This window comes from Brassica oleracea, chromosome C9, assembly GCF_000695525.1.
Source record: "Brassica oleracea var. oleracea cultivar TO1000 chromosome C9, BOL, whole genome shotgun sequence".
NCBI lineage: Eukaryota > Viridiplantae > Streptophyta > Magnoliopsida > Brassicales > Brassicaceae > Brassica > Brassica oleracea.
In genome coordinates, this window is record NC_027756.1 from 3894577 (window position 1) to 3913092 (window position 18516).

At 37.5% G+C, this 18516-nt stretch overlaps 2 protein-coding genes and 1 long non-coding RNA gene across 7 annotated transcripts; 2 read left to right on the forward strand and 1 right to left on the reverse strand.

Moving 5' to 3' along the window:
• Positions 1 to 3588: 3588 nt before the first annotated feature.
• Positions 3589 to 6873, forward strand: LOC106318621 (dipeptidyl peptidase 9). 4 transcript variants are annotated; one of them, XM_013756676.1, is made up of 4 exons: positions 3589 to 3785; positions 4038 to 4415; positions 4512 to 4709; positions 5044 to 6873. In XM_013756676.1, the coding sequence occupies exons 2-4, from the start codon at positions 4059 to 4061 to the stop codon at positions 6706 to 6708; spliced, it is 2220 nt and encodes a 739-aa protein (XP_013612130.1). In that variant the 5' UTR covers positions 3589 to 3785; positions 4038 to 4058; the 3' UTR covers positions 6709 to 6873. The 4 variants fall into 4 exon arrangements, with proteins under 4 accessions (XP_013612130.1, XP_013612131.1, XP_013612133.1 ...); XM_013756677.1 differs by having other exon boundaries at positions 3590 to 3704; XM_013756679.1 differs by having other exon boundaries at positions 3590 to 3699.
• An 886-nt stretch (positions 6874 to 7759) lies between these two features.
• Positions 7760 to 9321, forward strand: LOC106319273. The gene is made up of 3 exons (XR_001265457.1): positions 7760 to 7927; positions 8342 to 8559; positions 8683 to 9321. It is a non-coding gene; the product is annotated as an uncharacterized LOC106319273 (long non-coding RNA).
• A 645-nt stretch (positions 9322 to 9966) lies between these two features.
• LOC106319272 (GDSL esterase/lipase At4g10955-like) lies at positions 9967 to 12646 on the reverse strand. 2 transcript variants are annotated; one of them, XM_013757553.1, is made up of 4 exons: positions 12547 to 12646; positions 12057 to 12148; positions 11243 to 11855; positions 9967 to 10625 (listed from the first exon to the last, which is right to left on the reverse strand). In XM_013757553.1, exons 2-4 carry the CDS (start codon positions 12125 to 12127, stop codon positions 10248 to 10250), a joined length of 1062 nt encoding a protein of 353 aa, XP_013613007.1. In that variant the 5' UTR covers positions 12128 to 12148; positions 12547 to 12646; the 3' UTR covers positions 9967 to 10247. The 2 variants fall into 2 exon arrangements, with proteins under 2 accessions (XP_013613007.1, XP_013613006.1); XM_013757552.1 differs by having other exon boundaries at positions 12529 to 12638.
• Positions 12647 to 18516: the final 5870 nt, after the last annotated feature.

The following is an 18516-nucleotide window of genomic DNA, read 5'->3' on the forward strand; positions in this document are numbered from 1 at the left end:
ATATCGAAGTGGAGCATGTGCCGGGTGTGTAGCAGAAGGCTGACATCCTTACCAAGCCATTAGCAAGGATTATGCTCAAGCAAATGAGGAGCTTAATCGGAGTACAAGAAATTGATCACCCTAATTCAAGTTGGAATTAAGGGGGTGAATGTTGGATAATTCCAAGCTTGTGGAAACTTAACATATTATTAGATGTTTAATATGTTAAGATAAACACAATAAGAAAACCTAGAAATAGGAAAAGGAAGTTTCTATTTAGGTTAGGTTTGTGTTTTCCATATCCCACATGTTAAAGGGAATTGTCTTTCATATAAATATAGGTCTAATGGAGAGGTGTTCCATATGATATGAGAGAAACATATTGAGAGCTTTAGTTTTTGAGTAGTTTCTAAAGCTAATAAGAAAAGTTGTTCTTATAACTCTTTGTGTTTCTAAGAGATCTAACACAGCAGATATTATTTAACATTTTACCAAAAAGTTATAGAAGATATATAATAGTGTTTTTATTAACAATATTTGAACTAGATATGTATTTATTAACACTTCAATTTTGGGAGACAGACGAATGTTTCACTTGAATGTTTACTATTTTAGTCAAAAAAGAGTGTTCGTTCCTATGACTGCTCTTGCTCACAACTTTGTGTGTTATTCCAACATATATAAGTCCTGTTCGTTTGGTTGCCGCAGGTTTCGGCGTCGGCGGCAGCGGCAGCGTCAGCGGCGGCGGCAGCGTCAATGAAGATAGTTGTTGTTCGTTTCGCAGACGCTGACGCATACGCTGACGCTGCCGCATTCTATATCGCGACCGTAGATTTTATCGGCGTCAGCCGCAGGACGCGGCGTTCGGACGCGGCGTCAGACGCAGTTTCCTGCGTCAACGAAACGAACAAGAGTTGACGCAGAATGTTGACGCTGCCGCTGCCGCCGGTACCTGCGGCAACCAAACGAACAGCCCTATAGTTGAAAGAGATGGTAATCGCGCTTCTTCACGAATCTGAACTTGTTCTTTCCGAAGATTTGATCGAAGTGATGGTGGATAAGGTATTCTATCACTCCACAGCGTTGTCTAGTTGTTTTTTTTTAATATATATCAGTACTATATATCAACTTGATATTGAAAAATCTGATCTTAATAATAAAGAATTTGTAAGGAGATTATGTTATATTTGTAGGCGTTTATGGGAGCTGATCGTAAGAAGGACGGGAAAATTGAAATAGATGAATGGAAAGATTTTGTGTCCATGAATCCGTCGCTCATCAAGAACATGACTTTGCCGTATCTAAAGTGAGTTTGTATTTAATACTTACAACAACTTATTTATACTTAATAAGCTAGTTTATTAAACAATACACATTACCCATTAATCATATATGTACACAAACTTGAAGCAAAATAATAAACACGGTAAAATGACTAGTGTCAACCCAGCTTGAGATGAACTGACCGGTTTGATTGATGCATTGGACCAAATGAATTGATGATAATAATCTTGGTAAATGTAGGGACATAAAAGGGACGTTTCCAAGTTTTGTTTCATCTTGTGAAGACGAAGAATCGGAGTCGCAAAACCTCTATTTCTAAGTGAATTCCATGCAGATTGCAGATAAAGAAAGATAAAAGACCCAACTTCTAGACTTGTTCTTCTACTATAGTCAGTAAGATTTGGTACAAAATTGTAAAGAGGACTATAAGCTAGGTAGAGATGGCAATCATGGATCTGAACCGCGGGCCTGGCCCGTAAAGGACTGTCGCGGTACGGTATTGGGACGAGGTTTTCTAGGCCCGCAAGCGGGACGGGTCTTTGCGGGACTGGGTCTTTTGCGGGATGGACCGAAACGGGTCATGCGGGATTACATGGACCCGTAATTTTTTTTTTCATTTCTTATTTTACCTGAAAAAAACGAGAAAGAGAGTGAGAAAAAAGCGATTCTTGTGACTTTTCCCCCAAAAAACATAAGGAGTTCCGGCGATGATGCATGATTCGAGCTCCGGTGATGATGATTCGAGCTCCGTCGATGACGACTCCAGCTCCGGCGATGACGATTCGAGCTCTGGTGGTGTTTTGATTTAGTTTTCTCTTTTTATTACACACAACTATGAATTGATTTATTATAATGTGATATTTCTTGTTTAAGTTGATTGGTTTTGTTTTCAGTACTGTGAATTGTGTTTTTTTTAATTAAATTTGGTTACAATGGTGTTGTTTAGGAGAAAAGTTAGTTGTATATCACGTCACTTGTATAATTTGGTAAAGTGATTCACGAATTTTTTTGCAATCCAAATAATTAAAAAGAGAGATGGTTTGATGAAGACATACAACACTTGAGCTAAATTATTAGAAAGACAATAACTCAATCAAATTCAAACTCAACAAAAGCTTATGCTGATAACAAAAGAAGGTTTTTAACTCAAGAACACAAGCACAAACGGAGCTTTGTGGCATTGATTTTGATAAATCTTTAGTGAAGCTAAATGAGCTCTCTTCAACTCTTTTACACAACTCTTCTACTTAAACATTCATGTAAGAAACTGTAGTAGGCGGTTTGATAAGAAGGCGTCACGCGGGACAGCCCGCGAAGGCCTATATATTTTGCGGTACGGGTTTGGGCCGACATTTTGAAGACCGCAGCCCACGCGGGACAGGCCCGCTGTAACCCGCTCAACGACTAATCCGCTGCGGTATGGGATGGAACGTGATGGATAAACCTGTTTGACATCTCTAAAGCTAGGATTTGAAAGTTGCCCGTAATAAATCAATCTTGATAATGATGTATATTGTCTTGTGTATATATTTGCATACCTTGCTTGTTTAAATACTTTTATGTGGAACGATTGAATTTCCATTTTCATACAGAGGAACAATATTAAAATATAGTTTCTTATTATTTGCTTTAACGATGTACATACAATATATACAGGTTGTGGACAAAGCTAAGGCTCTAACTAACTGGTAACATTTTTTTTTTTCATTCATTCTGTGAATAAGAAGAATAAGAACAAAATGAATGAAATGAAAAAAAAATAAAAGGAAAATATAATTCCTTTCCTAATTTGGTCACTATTTAGAGCCTAAATGAAAAATTAGTCTCTAGTTCCTAAATTTTTTGGAAGAAAATTACATAGATATATTTTTTTGAGCAAACACACTTTCATTCCAACTTAAGGTCTACACTCCATTACATAGATATATGTAAGTCTTCAAATTTGTTAAAAAAAATTATTGAAATTTTTAGTAAATCGCATACATTTCAGCACCGGCCTGAATATATAATCTCAAGTTTAAGGAGGTAAAGTGTAATTTTATTTGAGTTAGTATGAAGCTTGGGTTTGAAGAAATGAACACTTTGCCTCGTGAACCAGAAGATTAAACTGATAAGGATTGTTAAATCCAGAAGTCTTAACAATAAGAAATCTAACCAATAGTGGAGAGTTGACGAAGCGACGAAGGTATGTGATGGGCCTTGGCCCTGTGATCTAGGGTCCAAATATGATTCTAAAATTATGGTTAAAACCGTCAAAATACACTAATCAACAAGAAGCGGTGATAATTTATCTATGAAGTTAATAATTGAAAAACACCTAAAACTAAACTAATTGACAAAAAAACAGAGGAAGCGTGTTGAATTCAGGTCATTACACGGAAGAGAGGAACCTGTCTCTCTCAAACTCCCAGATAGCAGTATCAGTTCCTATCTCCGGTTCGGTGTTTTATCCGTTCCTCATCCACTCTCTCTCTTTCTCTTACCAATCCTCTTCTCACCAACTTCAACTCTAATCTCATTCCGTATGGTTTCGATCTGTTGACCCTTTTTTTTTTTATACATCAGTTATAGATGATTCTCTCTGTTCTTCCGCATGTTTATAGATTGGTTCCTGTTGGTTCTGATTTAACTAAGAGATTTATGTAAATTGTAGATGTATAAATAATCCTTTGAATCATTGATAGATTGTTGGCATTGAGGTCGAAGTCTCATTTTCTTGAGATCAAGAAAGCTTGATGTTCCTTAGATTCTAAGATGATGGTTTGTTTCTGCAGCTTGTTGTGAGAGTTATTTTTATGGCGGAAATGCTCGAAAAGGACGTTATTTTCAAGGTAGAAGATATTGTTCAGGCGCCTTTACCTGGCTATGTAGCTCCGACAGCAGTCAGCTTCAGCCCTGATGACTCTCTGATCACTTACCTGTTTAGCCCTGAAGAGAATCTGAACAGGAGAGTCTACGCATTTGATGTGAACAAAGGAGAATCTAGTCTTGTTTTTAGTCCTCCTGATGGTGGAGTCGACGAGAGCAACATCTCGCCTGAAGAGAAGCTGAGAAGGGAGAGGCTGCGGGAGCGTGGTTTAGGAGTGACTCGATACGAATGGGTCAAGACTAACTTGAAGATGAAATTCATTGTCGTGCCTTTACCTGCTGGGGTTGGTGTCATCGGTTCTTGAATGTATTTGTGACTTTTTTTTTTGTTTGGGTAGTCTTTGAGATAATCTAACTCCACTTGTTGTGATCATGCTTAGGTGTATATGAAGGATCTTTGTTCATCACCAAATCCAGAGCTCATAGTTCCAAGCTCACCAACCTCTCCGATCATTGATCCTCGTCTATCTCCCAACGGCTTACTCCTTGCATACGTAAAAGACTCCGAGTTGCATGTCCTCAATCTGTTGAAAAACCAGACTCAACAGCTAACAAACGGTGCCAACGGAAGTACTCTGGTAAGTTAAAAACCAATGCTCTTCTGGTCTCATTAGTTTCATTTTTCCGGACCGCTGGGACGAAACTAATATTACATAAGAGCTTGAGTAACCTGGGTTCTTAATTTGGAGTTCTTAACTCATGATTTGACATTTTTTTTTGAGCCGGCTCTTATATCTTTATTTAAGAGACGGTTCTTAGCTTTTCTTAGTTAAAAGCTAAGAAACGAAGCTAAAAACCCACCCTGAGAGCCCGGGTTAATCATGGCCTAATGTGGTTTCGCGTCTGTCTGGAGGATTAGGCCCTGAACCTTTTGGTATTCAAAATAATTGTGATTTGTTTTTGTTGCTGCAGACTCATGGTCTAGCTGAGTACATAGCTCAGGAAGAGATGGACCGGAGGAACGGGTACTGGTGGTCATTAGACAGCAAGTTCATCGCCTACACAGAAGTCGACTCCTCGCAGATACCGTTGTTCAGAATAATGCATCAGGGGAAAAGCTCGGTAGGCGCAGATGCGCAAGAAGACCACGCTTATCCTTTCGCAGGAGCTCTCAACTCCACGGTCCGTCTCGGCGTAGTTTCTTCATCCGGTGGCGGCAAAACGACCTGGATGGATCTAGTCTGCGGAGGGAGAGCCAATAATGAAGACGAGTATCTCGGTAGAGTCAACTGGATGCCAGGGAACGTCCTCGCGGTGCAGGTTCTGAACAGGTCGCAGAGAAAACTCAAAATCATCAGCTTTGATGTAAAGACTGGTCAAGGAAAGATACTGTTGACTGAAGAGTCTGATACGTGGGTGACTTTACATGACTGTTTTACCCCTCTGGAGTCGGGAGGATTCATTTGGGCTAGCGAGAGGACTGGTTACAGACATTTGTATCTTTATGACTCTGATGGGACTTGCCTTGGGGGCGTTACTAGCGGTGAATGGATGGTTGAGCAAATCGCAGGGGTAAATGAGTCCATGTCTTTGGTTTACTTCACTGCAACTCTCGATGGACCGCTTGAGACTAATCTTTACTGTGCAAAGCTGGAAGCTAAGGATGCGTCTCGGTCTCTGAGGCTTACTCATGGTAAAGGGAAACACATCGTTGTGCTAGATCACCAGATGAAGAACTTTGTCGACGTTCATGACTCAGTTGATTCGCCTCCGCGTGTCACTCTTTGCTCATTGACCGATGGGACTGTGCTCAAGATACTATACGAGCAGACATCTCCGTTACCGATAGTGAAACGGCTTCAGCTTGAGGCTCCGGAGTTTGTTCAGATAGAAGCTAACGATGGGAAGACGACTCTGTATGGAGCTGTTTACAAACCAGACAGCTCCAAGTTCGGTCCTCCTCCTTATAAGACGATGATCAGCGTCTACGGAGGTCCTAGTGTTCAGCTGGTTCAAGATTCTTGGATCAATACGGTCGACATGAGGACGCAGTACTTGAGAAGCAGAGGCGTCTTGGTTTGGAAGCTTGATAACAGAGGAACCGCGCGGCGCGGTCTTAAGTTCGAGTCTTGGATCAAACACAGCTGTGGGAACGTCGACGCGGAGGATCAAGTAACCGGAGCCAAGTGGCTTATCGAGCACGGTTTAGCTAAACCGGATCACATTGGAGTTTACGGTTGGAGTTACGGCGGGTACCTCTCGGCTACGCTCTTGGCTAAGTACCCTGAGATTTTTAAATGCGCTGTTTCCGGTGCTCCTGTTACTTCTTGGGACGGGTACGACACGTTCTACACGGAGAAGTACATGGACCTTCCGGATGATGAAAGGTACGTGAAGAGCGCGGTGATGGAGCACGTGGGGAAGTTGAGGGATGAGCAGAAGCTGATGTTGGTGCACGGGATGATGGATGAGAATGTGCATTTTAGGCACACGGGTAGGCTTGTGAACGCGCTTGTGGAAGCCGGGAAGAGGTATGAGTTGTTGATATTTCCGGATGAGAGGCATATGCCGAGGAAGGTGAAGGACCGTGTTTATATGGAACAGAGGATTTGGGAGTTTATTGACAAGAGCTTGTGAAAGGTATAAGTTCCACAAACTACTTTTTTTTGTTCTTCATGATGAAGCAATGATGTATATCATGCTTATTGGATCTGGTTATAAATTTCATTTTGTTATCATAATTCATACATTGTTTAATAATGGTTCAACGTTAATAATATTTCTTTTATGTCTTCTTTAAAACCACTAGGGTCTTTTCCGCGGATTGTGTCTTTTAATTTTGTTTTATATGTAAAATCAGTTTTTCTTTTATATTTAACTTCTTGTTTTTTTTCAAATTTTTGCATAATAATAAATTTATATGTTTATTTTGTTGTAAATGAAGAATATTAGTCTTATTATTGGTTTGGTTTTGTGTATGTGACACAAACTTTTAAATTTTTTATATTAATATTATATATTAAAAAAAACAAAAAATAATAGTATTAACATACTAAAGAAGAGGAAGATAGTATTTCGCAACTTTGTACATATATGTTCTTATATGGATAATCTGAAGCATTATATATATAGATCTGAAACATGTACGTTTTTTCTAAAGCTAAACACTTATTTCTTACGTGGGCTAAATGAAGAGTGTTTCTTACGTGGGCTAAATGAAGAGTATATTTAGCTTTTAGTATTGTTAGATTCATGACAAAAGAAAAAATCTTTAAAACCTAATCCGATGGCCGGTTCTGAGCAAAAAAGAACTAATAAAATAGTTTATAATTTTTTTTTAATTAATATATATGTTTTGTAACTTTCAGACAAAGAAATAATTCTTTTACTAAAACTTTATGGGTTCATAAATCTAGAGTCTTGTATCTAAATAAATGAATAATATATCTCATCTAAAGAAAAAGAAAGTTAAAAAACACCAAGGGCCTAAGCCTGAAGGCCCAATGGGTCTAATTTAATTGCTTGAACCGTAAGCAATAACGTCCGTTACGAAAACAGTAATCCTGCCGTGGAGAGGAGTTCACGACGTTAGAGAAGGCATGAAACTTCCGTCAAAAAAAAGTCAGCGAAGTCAAAACCTATAAATAGACACCCCCCCCCCGCACATTTCGCTGCTGTTCAAAGAAAGACACGTCACTGTTTGTAATCTCTCTCCTCTTCTGGGAACGCGCTCGCTGAAATATTCTCGGGAAAATAATAAAGGTGGTTTCCAGATTCTCGGATAATCGGCGACGAGTAGATTTTAAACGATTTCGCTGACTCGGTTGATTCCTAGCTTCACGGTTTTGATTCCGAGGTATGAACCATTTTTTTAAAATTTCGATCCCTATGAAGAATCGATTTATTCGTTGTTATCTCCTCCGATCATGAATGATTAGTTGTATCTGTTCAATGATCACAGAAACTTAGATTCTCTGTGGCGGTTACATATTCTGGATGCTCGTTAAGATGATCGGAGATTTTTCATTAGTGATAAACTAGTATCAGTATGAAGCCGTTGCTGTATGTTGATGATGGATTAAGATATCTAGAACTTGTCTATCAGATGTATAAGTGTGAGAATTAACCTATAATTAACTTTAAATTAGTCAGATAAAACTTTTATGACTTGGCTTTCGATAAGAACGTTGACCTGAAACTTTATTTGTGGCCGTTGTTTAGTTATGCTTTTTGAGCTAATTTTAGCTAATGAAGATTTCTAATTATATAGGATTTAGACCAAAAGTTTTCAAAGGTTATATAGAGTCTGCTACGATAAAAGTTAAAGAGGCTTGTTCATCATCCATTACAAGAGAGCAGAGGTTGTTGGCTTGAACCTTTCTTTCTTCTTTTTTTCCTTTCTAAAGGTTATTTGATAAAATTAGAGACTTGTTCATCATCCATACAAGAGAGGAGAAGTTAACATTAACGTTTTTTCTTTCTTTAAAGGTAAAATATTTTGTGTTTGTTCTGGACATTTTACATCTTGTTTAATATGTGGTTAAATTGGAATAGTGATGGATCTTTGTAATGAATATTCTTGAATGATTCCTTTGGTCATTGTTCATTCAGGTTCTTTGCGGTAATGCGAATGAAAGGCTAACCTAAAGGTGGTTTGGGATTGGTTTAAGTTCAGTATGAATCCTTGAGAGATATTGCTTTTGCAAAGATGTGAATTTACAAAAACCTTTGGTTTAGAGTTCCTGAATCCGTGCAGGGAACTTGGTCTCTTTAAAGTATACACGGAACAAGATTATAAAGGTTGAGTTTCCAGCTCTTGAGGATTTAGAATAGAAGCTGTGTAGTTGGTATGTCATTTGCTAGTGTAGCTCTATGTCCAGCCCTGGAAGAAGTTGTCAACTTTCCAGGTTTTGTCGGACGGTTCGGTTTGAGCTTAGACGACCCAATCCTGATATTCCTGAACATTGCCGAGTCTCTGAACCCGATGCGGGTCATGGAGTCGGATTCGTTAGCGTCCGTGAAACTAAGGTTTCAGAGTATCAAGGGATTTTTTGTGAAGAAGCAGAAGGTGCTCTATGATGGTCGAGAGCTAGCTCGAGATTACGTTCACCATGAACTCACATTAGATGGTGAAAACGGAGAGAATGTGATTCACTTGCTAATTAAAAATTCATCTAAAGTCATCGCAAAGCCTAAAGATTTCTTTGTGGAGCCTGTTGTCGTTAACCATGAGATTGAACTGCCTTCACTGCTCAAAGAGCTTGTCAGCTCCACTATAGAGGGCTTGGAGAAAGGAAACACCCCCATCAAATCGTCAGATGGATCAGGGGGAGCTTACTTCATGCAAGATCAATCCGGTCACAAATACGTATCCGTCTTCAAACCGATAGACGAGGAGCCAATGGCTGTGAACAATCCCCACGGACTACCTCTCTCACTCGACGGGGAAGGTTTAAAGAAAGGAACACAAGTTGGTGATATTATGGATCGCTACCTCGACCAGTATTCTCTGAACTGAAAATAATCACAGCCCCAAGATTCCACTCATGACTGTTTAACAGGTTGTATATTCGGTGTCCATATCAATTAATAAACGTCACTGTCTTTGAACCCAATCTTAGGTTTTGGAACAGTGGTTTGGTAATGATGATTGGGTTTATAGAAGCGTCATGCTTCTTGGTTTGTTGGGTTCAATAACGTTCCCGTGTTACTTATTTCAGTTCTGGATGATGAACAAGTCATTTACATATATACTATACTACTGGTTTCAAATTGGTGGCAGTTCAAAATAGTATAATAGTATAATACATTATCTTTAGAAAGAGTTATGCATATAGAAGCAATTATATTGCATAAAGACTTACAATAATCTGTGGTTAAAAAAAAGACTTACAATAATTTCTTAGAATAATTTATTAATTTACGTATAAACACTTTAAACATTTCTCATTTTAGTAGCATGAATTCAAAGAGGTTGGCGACAAAACAAAATAATCCAAGAGCTTTTAAAACAAACGTTTCCAACATTCTGGAACAAGAACACCAAAAAGAAAAGTTGACAAAACCAAATAAGGGAAGATAGTGGTTCACAAACCGAGGATGACGATTTGAATAGATGGAAAAGGTGTTTAACCAAACCATTACTAAGAGAATGTTGGCTCCATGTCCAGACATAGTTAATAAGAGGGCCTAAAGCTGTAGCTTTCCCATTTCCGAAGGGATGGGTTTGGCTCCCACCATTGCTCAATTCCATGTGCCTTCTTGAACTTATCCCACAACTGCTTAACCCCATGATCATCTGTCTCTAGAACAGATTCGTTCATGTTTACTGTCATATGGGCTGACGAAAAAAGTTGGATAGGTTCTCTTTCTTCTCTGAATAATATACTCCAAAACGAGATTTTAGCAGCGATACTCTCAAGTTTGCCTAATTTAATAGCAGCCATTAAGTATTTGAATTTCAAACTACCACTGTATTCGGCACAGAATAGATCTGATGGGTTCACATATATGTAAGGTGTCCACGCTGCTGTTCTTGGATCGTCTTTTTGCATCTGTAATAGTTAAAGATAATAGAGAAAAAGTAAATTTTTAAGAGAAGATCCGGTTTAGTTGTTTTAGATTTTTAGAAGAAGATCTCTTTAGTTTATGGTTTAACTAAGCTAATTATGAACATGGTGAAAAAGTAAAGTGGATTTTCAACACCAAGATTACCATGGTTAACTACTTAACTCTACATCTCCTAGGGTGAGGCGCAATCTATTAAGTTAACACTTTTATGGTTTATTCATCATCGTTCCATAATTTACTTTAAAAATGAGTAGAAAATGGAGTATGAACATAAAATACAAAATTACTCCATTTATTTATTTATGAAATAATCAATTTTTTGTTTGTTCATTAATCAATTTTCTACTCTATTTTACAGTAAATTATGGAGTGAAGTTAGAAATGCTCTTACATTTTTTTTGAATTTAACATATTTTATGTTAAATTAATTTTCTTAGGAAAGGAGATTTTTCCTCGCAGAAATCAAATTTATAACTTTTTAGAACTTTCATTAAGTGACACAAGAGTTTGTTTTTTTTTTATTCAAGAGTTTTAATCATCAGGTCAACTTTTCATTGGTAAAAATTTAAAGCTCTTACGTAATAAAGATTTTATTATTTACCTGGAGGTCAGCGAATTTGGCTACGATCACTTTGATGAAACTCTCGGCCAATCGAAGCATGTCTTTAACCACAACGCTATCAAATATTTGCTCTAGAAGAACAGACGAACTGGGCGGGCTGAATGCGTAAGTCTTGAGGGTGACTCCACGTTTCGCCATGGTCTTCCCAGCCAACAGCGCTGTGGCCGCTCCTAGAGAGTGTCCAGCTAGCCAGACAGATGTTGTGTCGGTAGTGTACTTCTTTAGCACCAAATCGATTGCTTGTATGGCTTGTTTCAACCTACTGCTGTTATTAAAGTTGTCAAAAAAGCATCGAATGTCTTCTTTTATATCAGATAAGCAGGTTTCTAATTCTAGCATCGTGCCGCGAAATGCAATCACGTAACGCGGAGGTCTTTCATGATGAGGTTTATTATGATAGTCGTTATACTTAAAAACGGCACCGAATATGGAATCATCATCTTTGTTGATCAAGGTTTCGGCTAAAGAGAAATCGAAGGATTCCCAATAACGGTTGGCTATGAATTTTCGTTTATGGTGGATATCCCGTTGCAATGAGTAGACTCCCTGCACCAAACTTGATACCACTGCGGTTCGAGTATAGAAGTCTAACCTATTAACAACAAAGCAAACTATGTTTAGATTATAATTACTAGATAACTTTAAAAAAATATATAATTACTAGATAGCATCAACAAGGGAGGAGCGCAATATGTTTATAAATTTAACTATGAAAACATAACGAGCACATATTAAAATCTAAAAATTAGCTTCGAGACCTTTAATATTCAAGTATAAGAAATAAAAAATGTACCAATTAATAGAGGTAAGATGGTTGGGGCCAAAATTGCGGAAAATATCTGTCTCCTTCGCTCCTCCTCCCATTTTCTTCTTCTTCTTCTTGGTCTTTGTATATTGCCAATTACAAACAAAACTAGGTATAAGTTAAACTGTGAAGAACAAAATGAAAATCGTACAACAAATTAATTCAGGTCTATACAAAATAATAATACACCATCTCTTCACATATATTCTTCTTTTTTTGGACAAAATAAGATATATTCTTCTTCTTTTTTGGACAAAATCACATATATTCTTAGTAAACCATATGATTGTTGGAAATTGGAAAAACAAACCCAGAAAATGCAGAACTACATAAGACAACCAATTTCAGTGTAGAAATATTTGGCCAAATAATCAAACTTTAAAATTTGGTGGATTCTATATCTTAAATAAATTAGTACCCAAAAATTAGTGAATTTAAACTTTTAGAAAAACGAACATACCTTTTTGTCAAAATATACCTTTTTTCTGCCAAAGTAGTTCTGAATCAAATCTGATGAGATGTGAGATAACCTGTTGAATAAAGTGTTTCTACTTATAGAACGGGCTTACGGTGTTTCAAAAAAAAAAAAAAAAAGCAACCAAATTTATTAGGAATTTCTTTTTTGAAAAAGCGCTTAATTTATTAGGAATTTTCTTTGGGTTTACTTAAATATCCCTTCTCGGAAAACGAGTACAGAATAAATGTAAAAAAAACTGTGTACACAAAATAATATTTCTCACAGATAGCATAAATACAAGTTTTGGATTAAAAATAGCAGCCATTTTAAGATGTTTATGTATAAACACAAATAATTAATAAAATATATGAAAACTTCTATTTGTGGGAAAATAAAATTTTATATTGGGACTGGAAAATAATATCGACTTATTTTCTTTCGTCAGTATAACAGTTGAGTAGATAATCTATTTTCTTTTTGTGTTATACATAAAAGGTGACACTATTTTGACTAATTAAGTAAGAATTAGAGCGTCATTACGAGAAATATTTCCATAGTATCTCAAAGAAACAAAATTCCATTTTTTAAATTACATGTGTTAATCTATCAAAAATCTTGAAAAATAATTCATACGAGAAAAGTCTCTATTTTCATTTTTATCTTTTTTTATTTATAAAAAATATAAAAGCATCGTTATCATATAGGAATTTTCTTTTGGTTGACTTAAATATCCCTTCTCGGAAAATAAGTAGAGAAGAAATGTAAAAGAAAACTGTGTACACAAAATAATATTTCTCACATATAGCATAAATACAAGTTTTGGGTTAAAAATAGCAGCCATTTTAAGATGTTTAGGTATTAACACAAATATAAAATATTTGAAAACTTCTTTTTGTGGGAAAAATAGAAACTTTATATTGGGATTGGAAAATAATATTGACTTATTTTCTTTCGTCAGTATAACAACTGAGTAGATAATCTATTTTCTTTTGTGTTATACATAAAGGGTGACACTATTTTGACTACTTAAGTAAGAATTAGAGCATCATTACGAGAAAATATTTCCACACTTTCTCAAATAAAAAAAATTACATTTTTTAAATTACATGTGCTAATCTAATTAAAATCTTGAAAAAGAAATCATACGAGAAAAGTCTCTATTTTCGTTTGTATCTGTTTTTATTTATAAAAATATAAAAGCATCTTTATCATATAGGTTTTAAAAGAAAGTCTCTTGAGTTTATTTTATTAATATTTATTAAAATATTTAATTATGTAAGTATTTTTAATAGCTAATACCAATGATAAAAGGAGGAATGGCATATGAATCCCTTTGTCAAAGTTTATCCCATCTTTTTTACAAAAAAAAAAAGTTTCTCCCATCTTCATCTTTTCTATCCTATCTCTCTCCTAATATTCTCTTTTAATTATTTGTGTGTTGAGAAATTTTGATGATAGATAATCCGATGCAGATATTCTAAGAAACTATGGTAGAGACTTATTAAAGGTGGTCCTAAAGACTTCCAATAAGAATCAAACCTGAATAGGAGAGCATGTGGAGAAGGTCATATTACACGTCATATTCGCAAATTTATCGTCAGAGTGCTACAATTGTAAAGAGCTTGCCTACCTTACCAAATTGATGCTGGCTGTATTTACTGCAAAAGGTCCCTTCTCATCCCTTCCCTTCCCCTCATATCTGTGTGGGTAAAGGTGGGCGTTCGGGTTCGGATCGGGTATTTCAGATTTTCGGGTATTTCGGTATAGAGGTGTAGAACCCGTTCGGGTATTTCTGTACTTCGGGTCGGATTCGGGTATTTTTTGTTCGGGTTCGGTTATTCCGGATCGGGTTCGGATATTTAGATTGTGAAAAAAAAAATTATTTTTTTCATTTCTCAAATTTCTTATATTTAAAAATATAACGTTCACTTAACTATTTTTTTCTTTTTAATAGATTGAATGGTTAATAGATTTGGACTTAACATTTTGAAACTAAAAAGACATTAATTTGGTTATTGTTTTTAAATTTTTGATGTAAATTTTTGTTAATTTTTGATATAAAAAGTTTGACATGCATTTTAAGTGAGTAGCAAATCATTTTCTCCGTAATTCTATGTATATCATATGAACTTAAAGTATGTGTAGTATCAATAAAAATATTTTATATAAAATGAGAGATATAAACTAGAAATATAAGGTTAATTATACATATGTTTGGTTGTCTTTGGATATCCATTCGAGTTCGGATATTACCCGTTCGGGTTCGGATATCCAATCTCTGCTAATTCAATACCCGTTCAGATATTTTGCTACTTCGGTTCGGATTTAGGCTCAATTTTTCGGATCGGGTTCGGGTGCGGCTTCGGATAAAGTGCCCACCCTTACTGTGTGGGCACAAATGAAGGATGTTTCCTCTTGTATAGTATCACCAAATTAGTTTGTGGAAAACAATTTTAACCATGGGTGTGATAACCCTCCCTTTGGGGTAAAATGGTCGAAATTGACAAAGTCATAATTTGAAGCTGAGCTTTTGGGAATCAAAGAATGATGAAGAATGTTAAGTTTTAATCATATAAAACTTGACATGAATCGAAGAAAATGGAAGATTGGTCGAGCATCTACTTGGTGGTCGAATCGCGGGCGATAAAGATCGATCGGGAAATTTTGAAGAACGAGAAGGTCGAAGAATTGATCGTCAGTGAGCTATGAGCCGAATAAGCTGCTGGACCATGTTAGAAAAAGTGTTATATTGATCAGACGGACGTTTTAGAAGCATCATGTTTTTGGAAGCACGACGGTTTAGAAGCTCGACGTTTTTGAAGACCGACGTTTCTTCATCACGAAGTTTTCTCGGAAAATCTTCGTATCAGTAAAATATTATTCTGGAGACATAATAAGTCGGAATCAGGATGGTAATTAAGCAGGACGGAAAGCAAGCACGACGGGATAAAAGCACGACGGGATCAAAGCACGACGGGAAAACCCGAAGTTGGGCGAAAACCCTAATTTCGGTATTATGGAATTTTTCGAGGAAGCCAGAGGCTCGGGAAATATTTTAGAGGATATCAGAATTCATCTGGAGTCTATTAAAAATATTTAGAGCATCAGAACAGGAGTGGAAAAATATTCAGGATTGATCGCGGGTAAAAAATATACCGGAATGACCGAAATCAGATAAATGAACCGAGGAGCTCGAGGTGGCTTGATCTATAGGATAAGAACGTGGTGACAACTGTCTAAACAGCTGAGTGTCACCAGAAGCTCGAGGTGTCGCCGTGCATGAAGCAGGAACATGCAGCTTGACACACAAAAGCACGAGATGTCGTCGGATCTGCAACCGAAGCATGCTGATCGACACACAGAGGGCGGTGTGTCCCGACGCATGCACTCCAGCCATGCAGCAAGACATCTGGACGTGAATGGTGTCCTATTGCATGTGTGTGAGACATGCCTCATGACATGCACAATCGCTCGGGTGGCGCGATATTACTGGTCAAACTTTTTATAAATACCGGCACCCTCCCTTCAGTTTCATTCATCCTTCTCACACCAAAATCACTCCAAAACGTGGCTAGAGAGAGAGAAAAAGTAAAAGAAAGAAGTCATTTTGAGAGTATAGTCCTTTCTGAAGACTGATATTTCACTGAAAAGCCGAGTTCTGTCCAATCGAAGATTTTTTGCGATTGTTACGTGGAAGCTCTGCCCAAATCAATCCGTCCAAGAAAGTCTTACTCTTTAATGATCAAGTGGAGGTGCTTCCCAAGATCAGTTTAGTTCCATGAGTTTAGTTCACTCGTAGTTCTGAAGCTCGATACTCCACCGAAAGTCCGAAGAACTGTCCAGAAGCTAAAGAAGGTGCTGCTCGAGTTAAGTTCAGTCTAGACCAGTATCAGGGGAGGTTTTGTCCAATTCAAGATCAGTCCAGCCAGTCCATTCAAGTCGTCCAATGGGTTTTGGCTAAGTCATCTCCGATCAACCAGCAGCTTATTGGCATAGAACACTGTGAGTTGGCTTGTGTGAATTCCACTTGGAATTTAGGGTAGTTTTGTGAGTTCGCTTGTTTGAATTCCACTTGGAATTTAGGATAGATCGAGTCTGCATATAAATTAGAATGATCACGTTACTGGGTGATAGAGTCCTTAGGGTTATTTTTATTATGGAACCGGACTCAGTTTAGCAAGGGCTAAGCTGAGATGAATGGAATTAAGACTGAGTTAATAACCTAACTAGGACTAGGGCTAGGATGCATCATGTTTTCTATTATTGCTTGTTGATATGGTTGAGTGCAGGTTCCCGTTATCTTTAAAGATAGTTTCATAGCAGGAGGCTAACTATCTGGGTAACAGTTTGATTTAGTAGATTGCTTGTTAGACTAGTTTAATGCTTGCTCGTTTAATTAATCTTGTTGATTGAGGTTAGTCAGCTCTTGGTAAGCGAGTGATTAACTGGTTGAGTTGTTAGAATTTAGTTATTTGGTTATGTGTTAGAATCCTAGTGAATCAGTCATGAGTACGTGTTTGGCCAGAGAATCTTACTTGGATTCTAGAGCCAAGTATTTTCCTTAAGAATTGAGATTAGTAGGGTGTTAGGTAACCCCAAGTGTGTGAGATAGAGTTGAGAACCTCGTGGTGGTTATACTCTTGGCAGGTCATTGCTTCCTCAAATTGGTACCACTAAGCCGGTCGTGGTCCGGAAAGTGGTGGGCTTGGTTTAGCTTGGTTGATCACCAAGGCCGAGTGTCACACGTGGATGTGACAGCCCCCGGCGAGTCCGATAGAGGACCGGGGCACGGCGAGTCCGATTGAGGACCGTGACCGGGTGATTCCCGAGCGCCTACGCCTGTGTGGTGTAATAGTGAAGGGATTGCCGGTGTCCCTTGTGTGGAGGAAGAATGATTTTGTTGGGCCCTGTTAGAGTGTCGTGTAGAGTAGAGGGTTGTGAAACCCTAGAGTGAGTGGTAACACCGAAATACGGGGTTAAGAGTTAGACTCGAGTCATAGTTAATTAGTGTCTTGTTATTGTGAATGGTGTGATTAAATTAAAGATTGGTTGTTGACTCATTTTTTATGCAGGTTCCCGTTACTTGAAGTTAGATTCATGGCAGGAGGCCTTGTCTAACTTAGTAACGGTCTGATTAGAAAATAATTGAGGTTATTGATTTGTGATCAATTACTTAGCCTTAGCTTTGATTGCATGCTAAGGCTAGATTGATTGTTATTTTGGGTTGTCCGGGTTAGAGTATAGGTTGCGGGTAGAGGCCGCCAGCTCGCTGAGTGACGTTAGGTTACTCATCCAACTCCATTGTCCTTTTTGCAGGTAGCCTTAGGTAAGGATGATCGGATAGCTTGGTGCTGGACGTTAGAACCGCCGGAGTAGATTTACATGCCTTTTCTAAACGGTATTTTGATATCTGTTGTGTTGACTTGGTTTGGCATTAGGCCGGGCGCCAATCTCGAATTATTTCAATGTATGGATATTTCTTGAATCAATAAATAATTTGTTTTATATGTGCATTGCTCTTTACTTGTCCACAAGTAAACTTTCAAGAACTCAAGGAAGAGAGGTTTGAAAATGGGAGCTTATAACCAAAAGAAACATTTTCTAGCCTTCAATATGACATCCCAAAGAAAACATAGCAAATAGCATGAGCAACTCCCTTATTATACTCTAGCTTCTCTAGGCCTATCCATACTCTTATGCCTCTACTCAAGTTGCAATACTCATCAACTAACAAGTTCCTTCAACCAGCTCTCACATTGATTCACACACACACACATGATATCTTGCATATTTCTATTGTTTTATCCATTCACCCATGTGCATTTTGATCATATAGATTAGGATTTAGCCATGTTTAGGTTGCATTTTGCATACATGAGTCCTTATCAGGTATTGGAGTACCACATGGAGTTCTTGGAGACATTTGGGTGCAATTGGAGTCCAAAAGAAGTGTTTAAAGTGATCATTGGGCGAGCACCTTACCGGAGCGAC

Bases quoted from the DNA above. Each gene is read 5' to 3' on its own strand.
- LOC106318621 (XM_013756676.1), top strand. From the start codon at position 4,059: ATGGCGGAAATGCTCGAAAAGGACGTTATTTTCAAGGTAGAAGATATT. The intron at 4,416-4,511 runs GTTGGTGTCATC...GATCATGCTTAG, and splicing joins TCGTGCCTTTACCTGCTGGG to GTGTATATGAAGGATCTTTG. The intron at 4,710-5,043 runs GTAAGTTAAAAA...TTGTTGCTGCAG, and splicing joins GTGCCAACGGAAGTACTCTG to ACTCATGGTCTAGCTGAGTA.
- LOC106319272 (XM_013757553.1), bottom strand. From the start codon at position 12,127: ATGGGAGGAGGAGCGAAGGAGACAGATATTTTCCGCAATTTTGGCCCC. The intron at 11,856-12,056 runs GTACATTTTTTA...TGTTGTTAATAG, and splicing joins CATCTTACCTCTATTAATTG to GTTAGACTTCTATACTCGAA. The intron at 10,626-11,242 runs GTAAATAATAAA...TAACTATTACAG, and splicing joins CCAAATTCGCTGACCTCCAG to ATGCAAAAAGACGATCCAAG.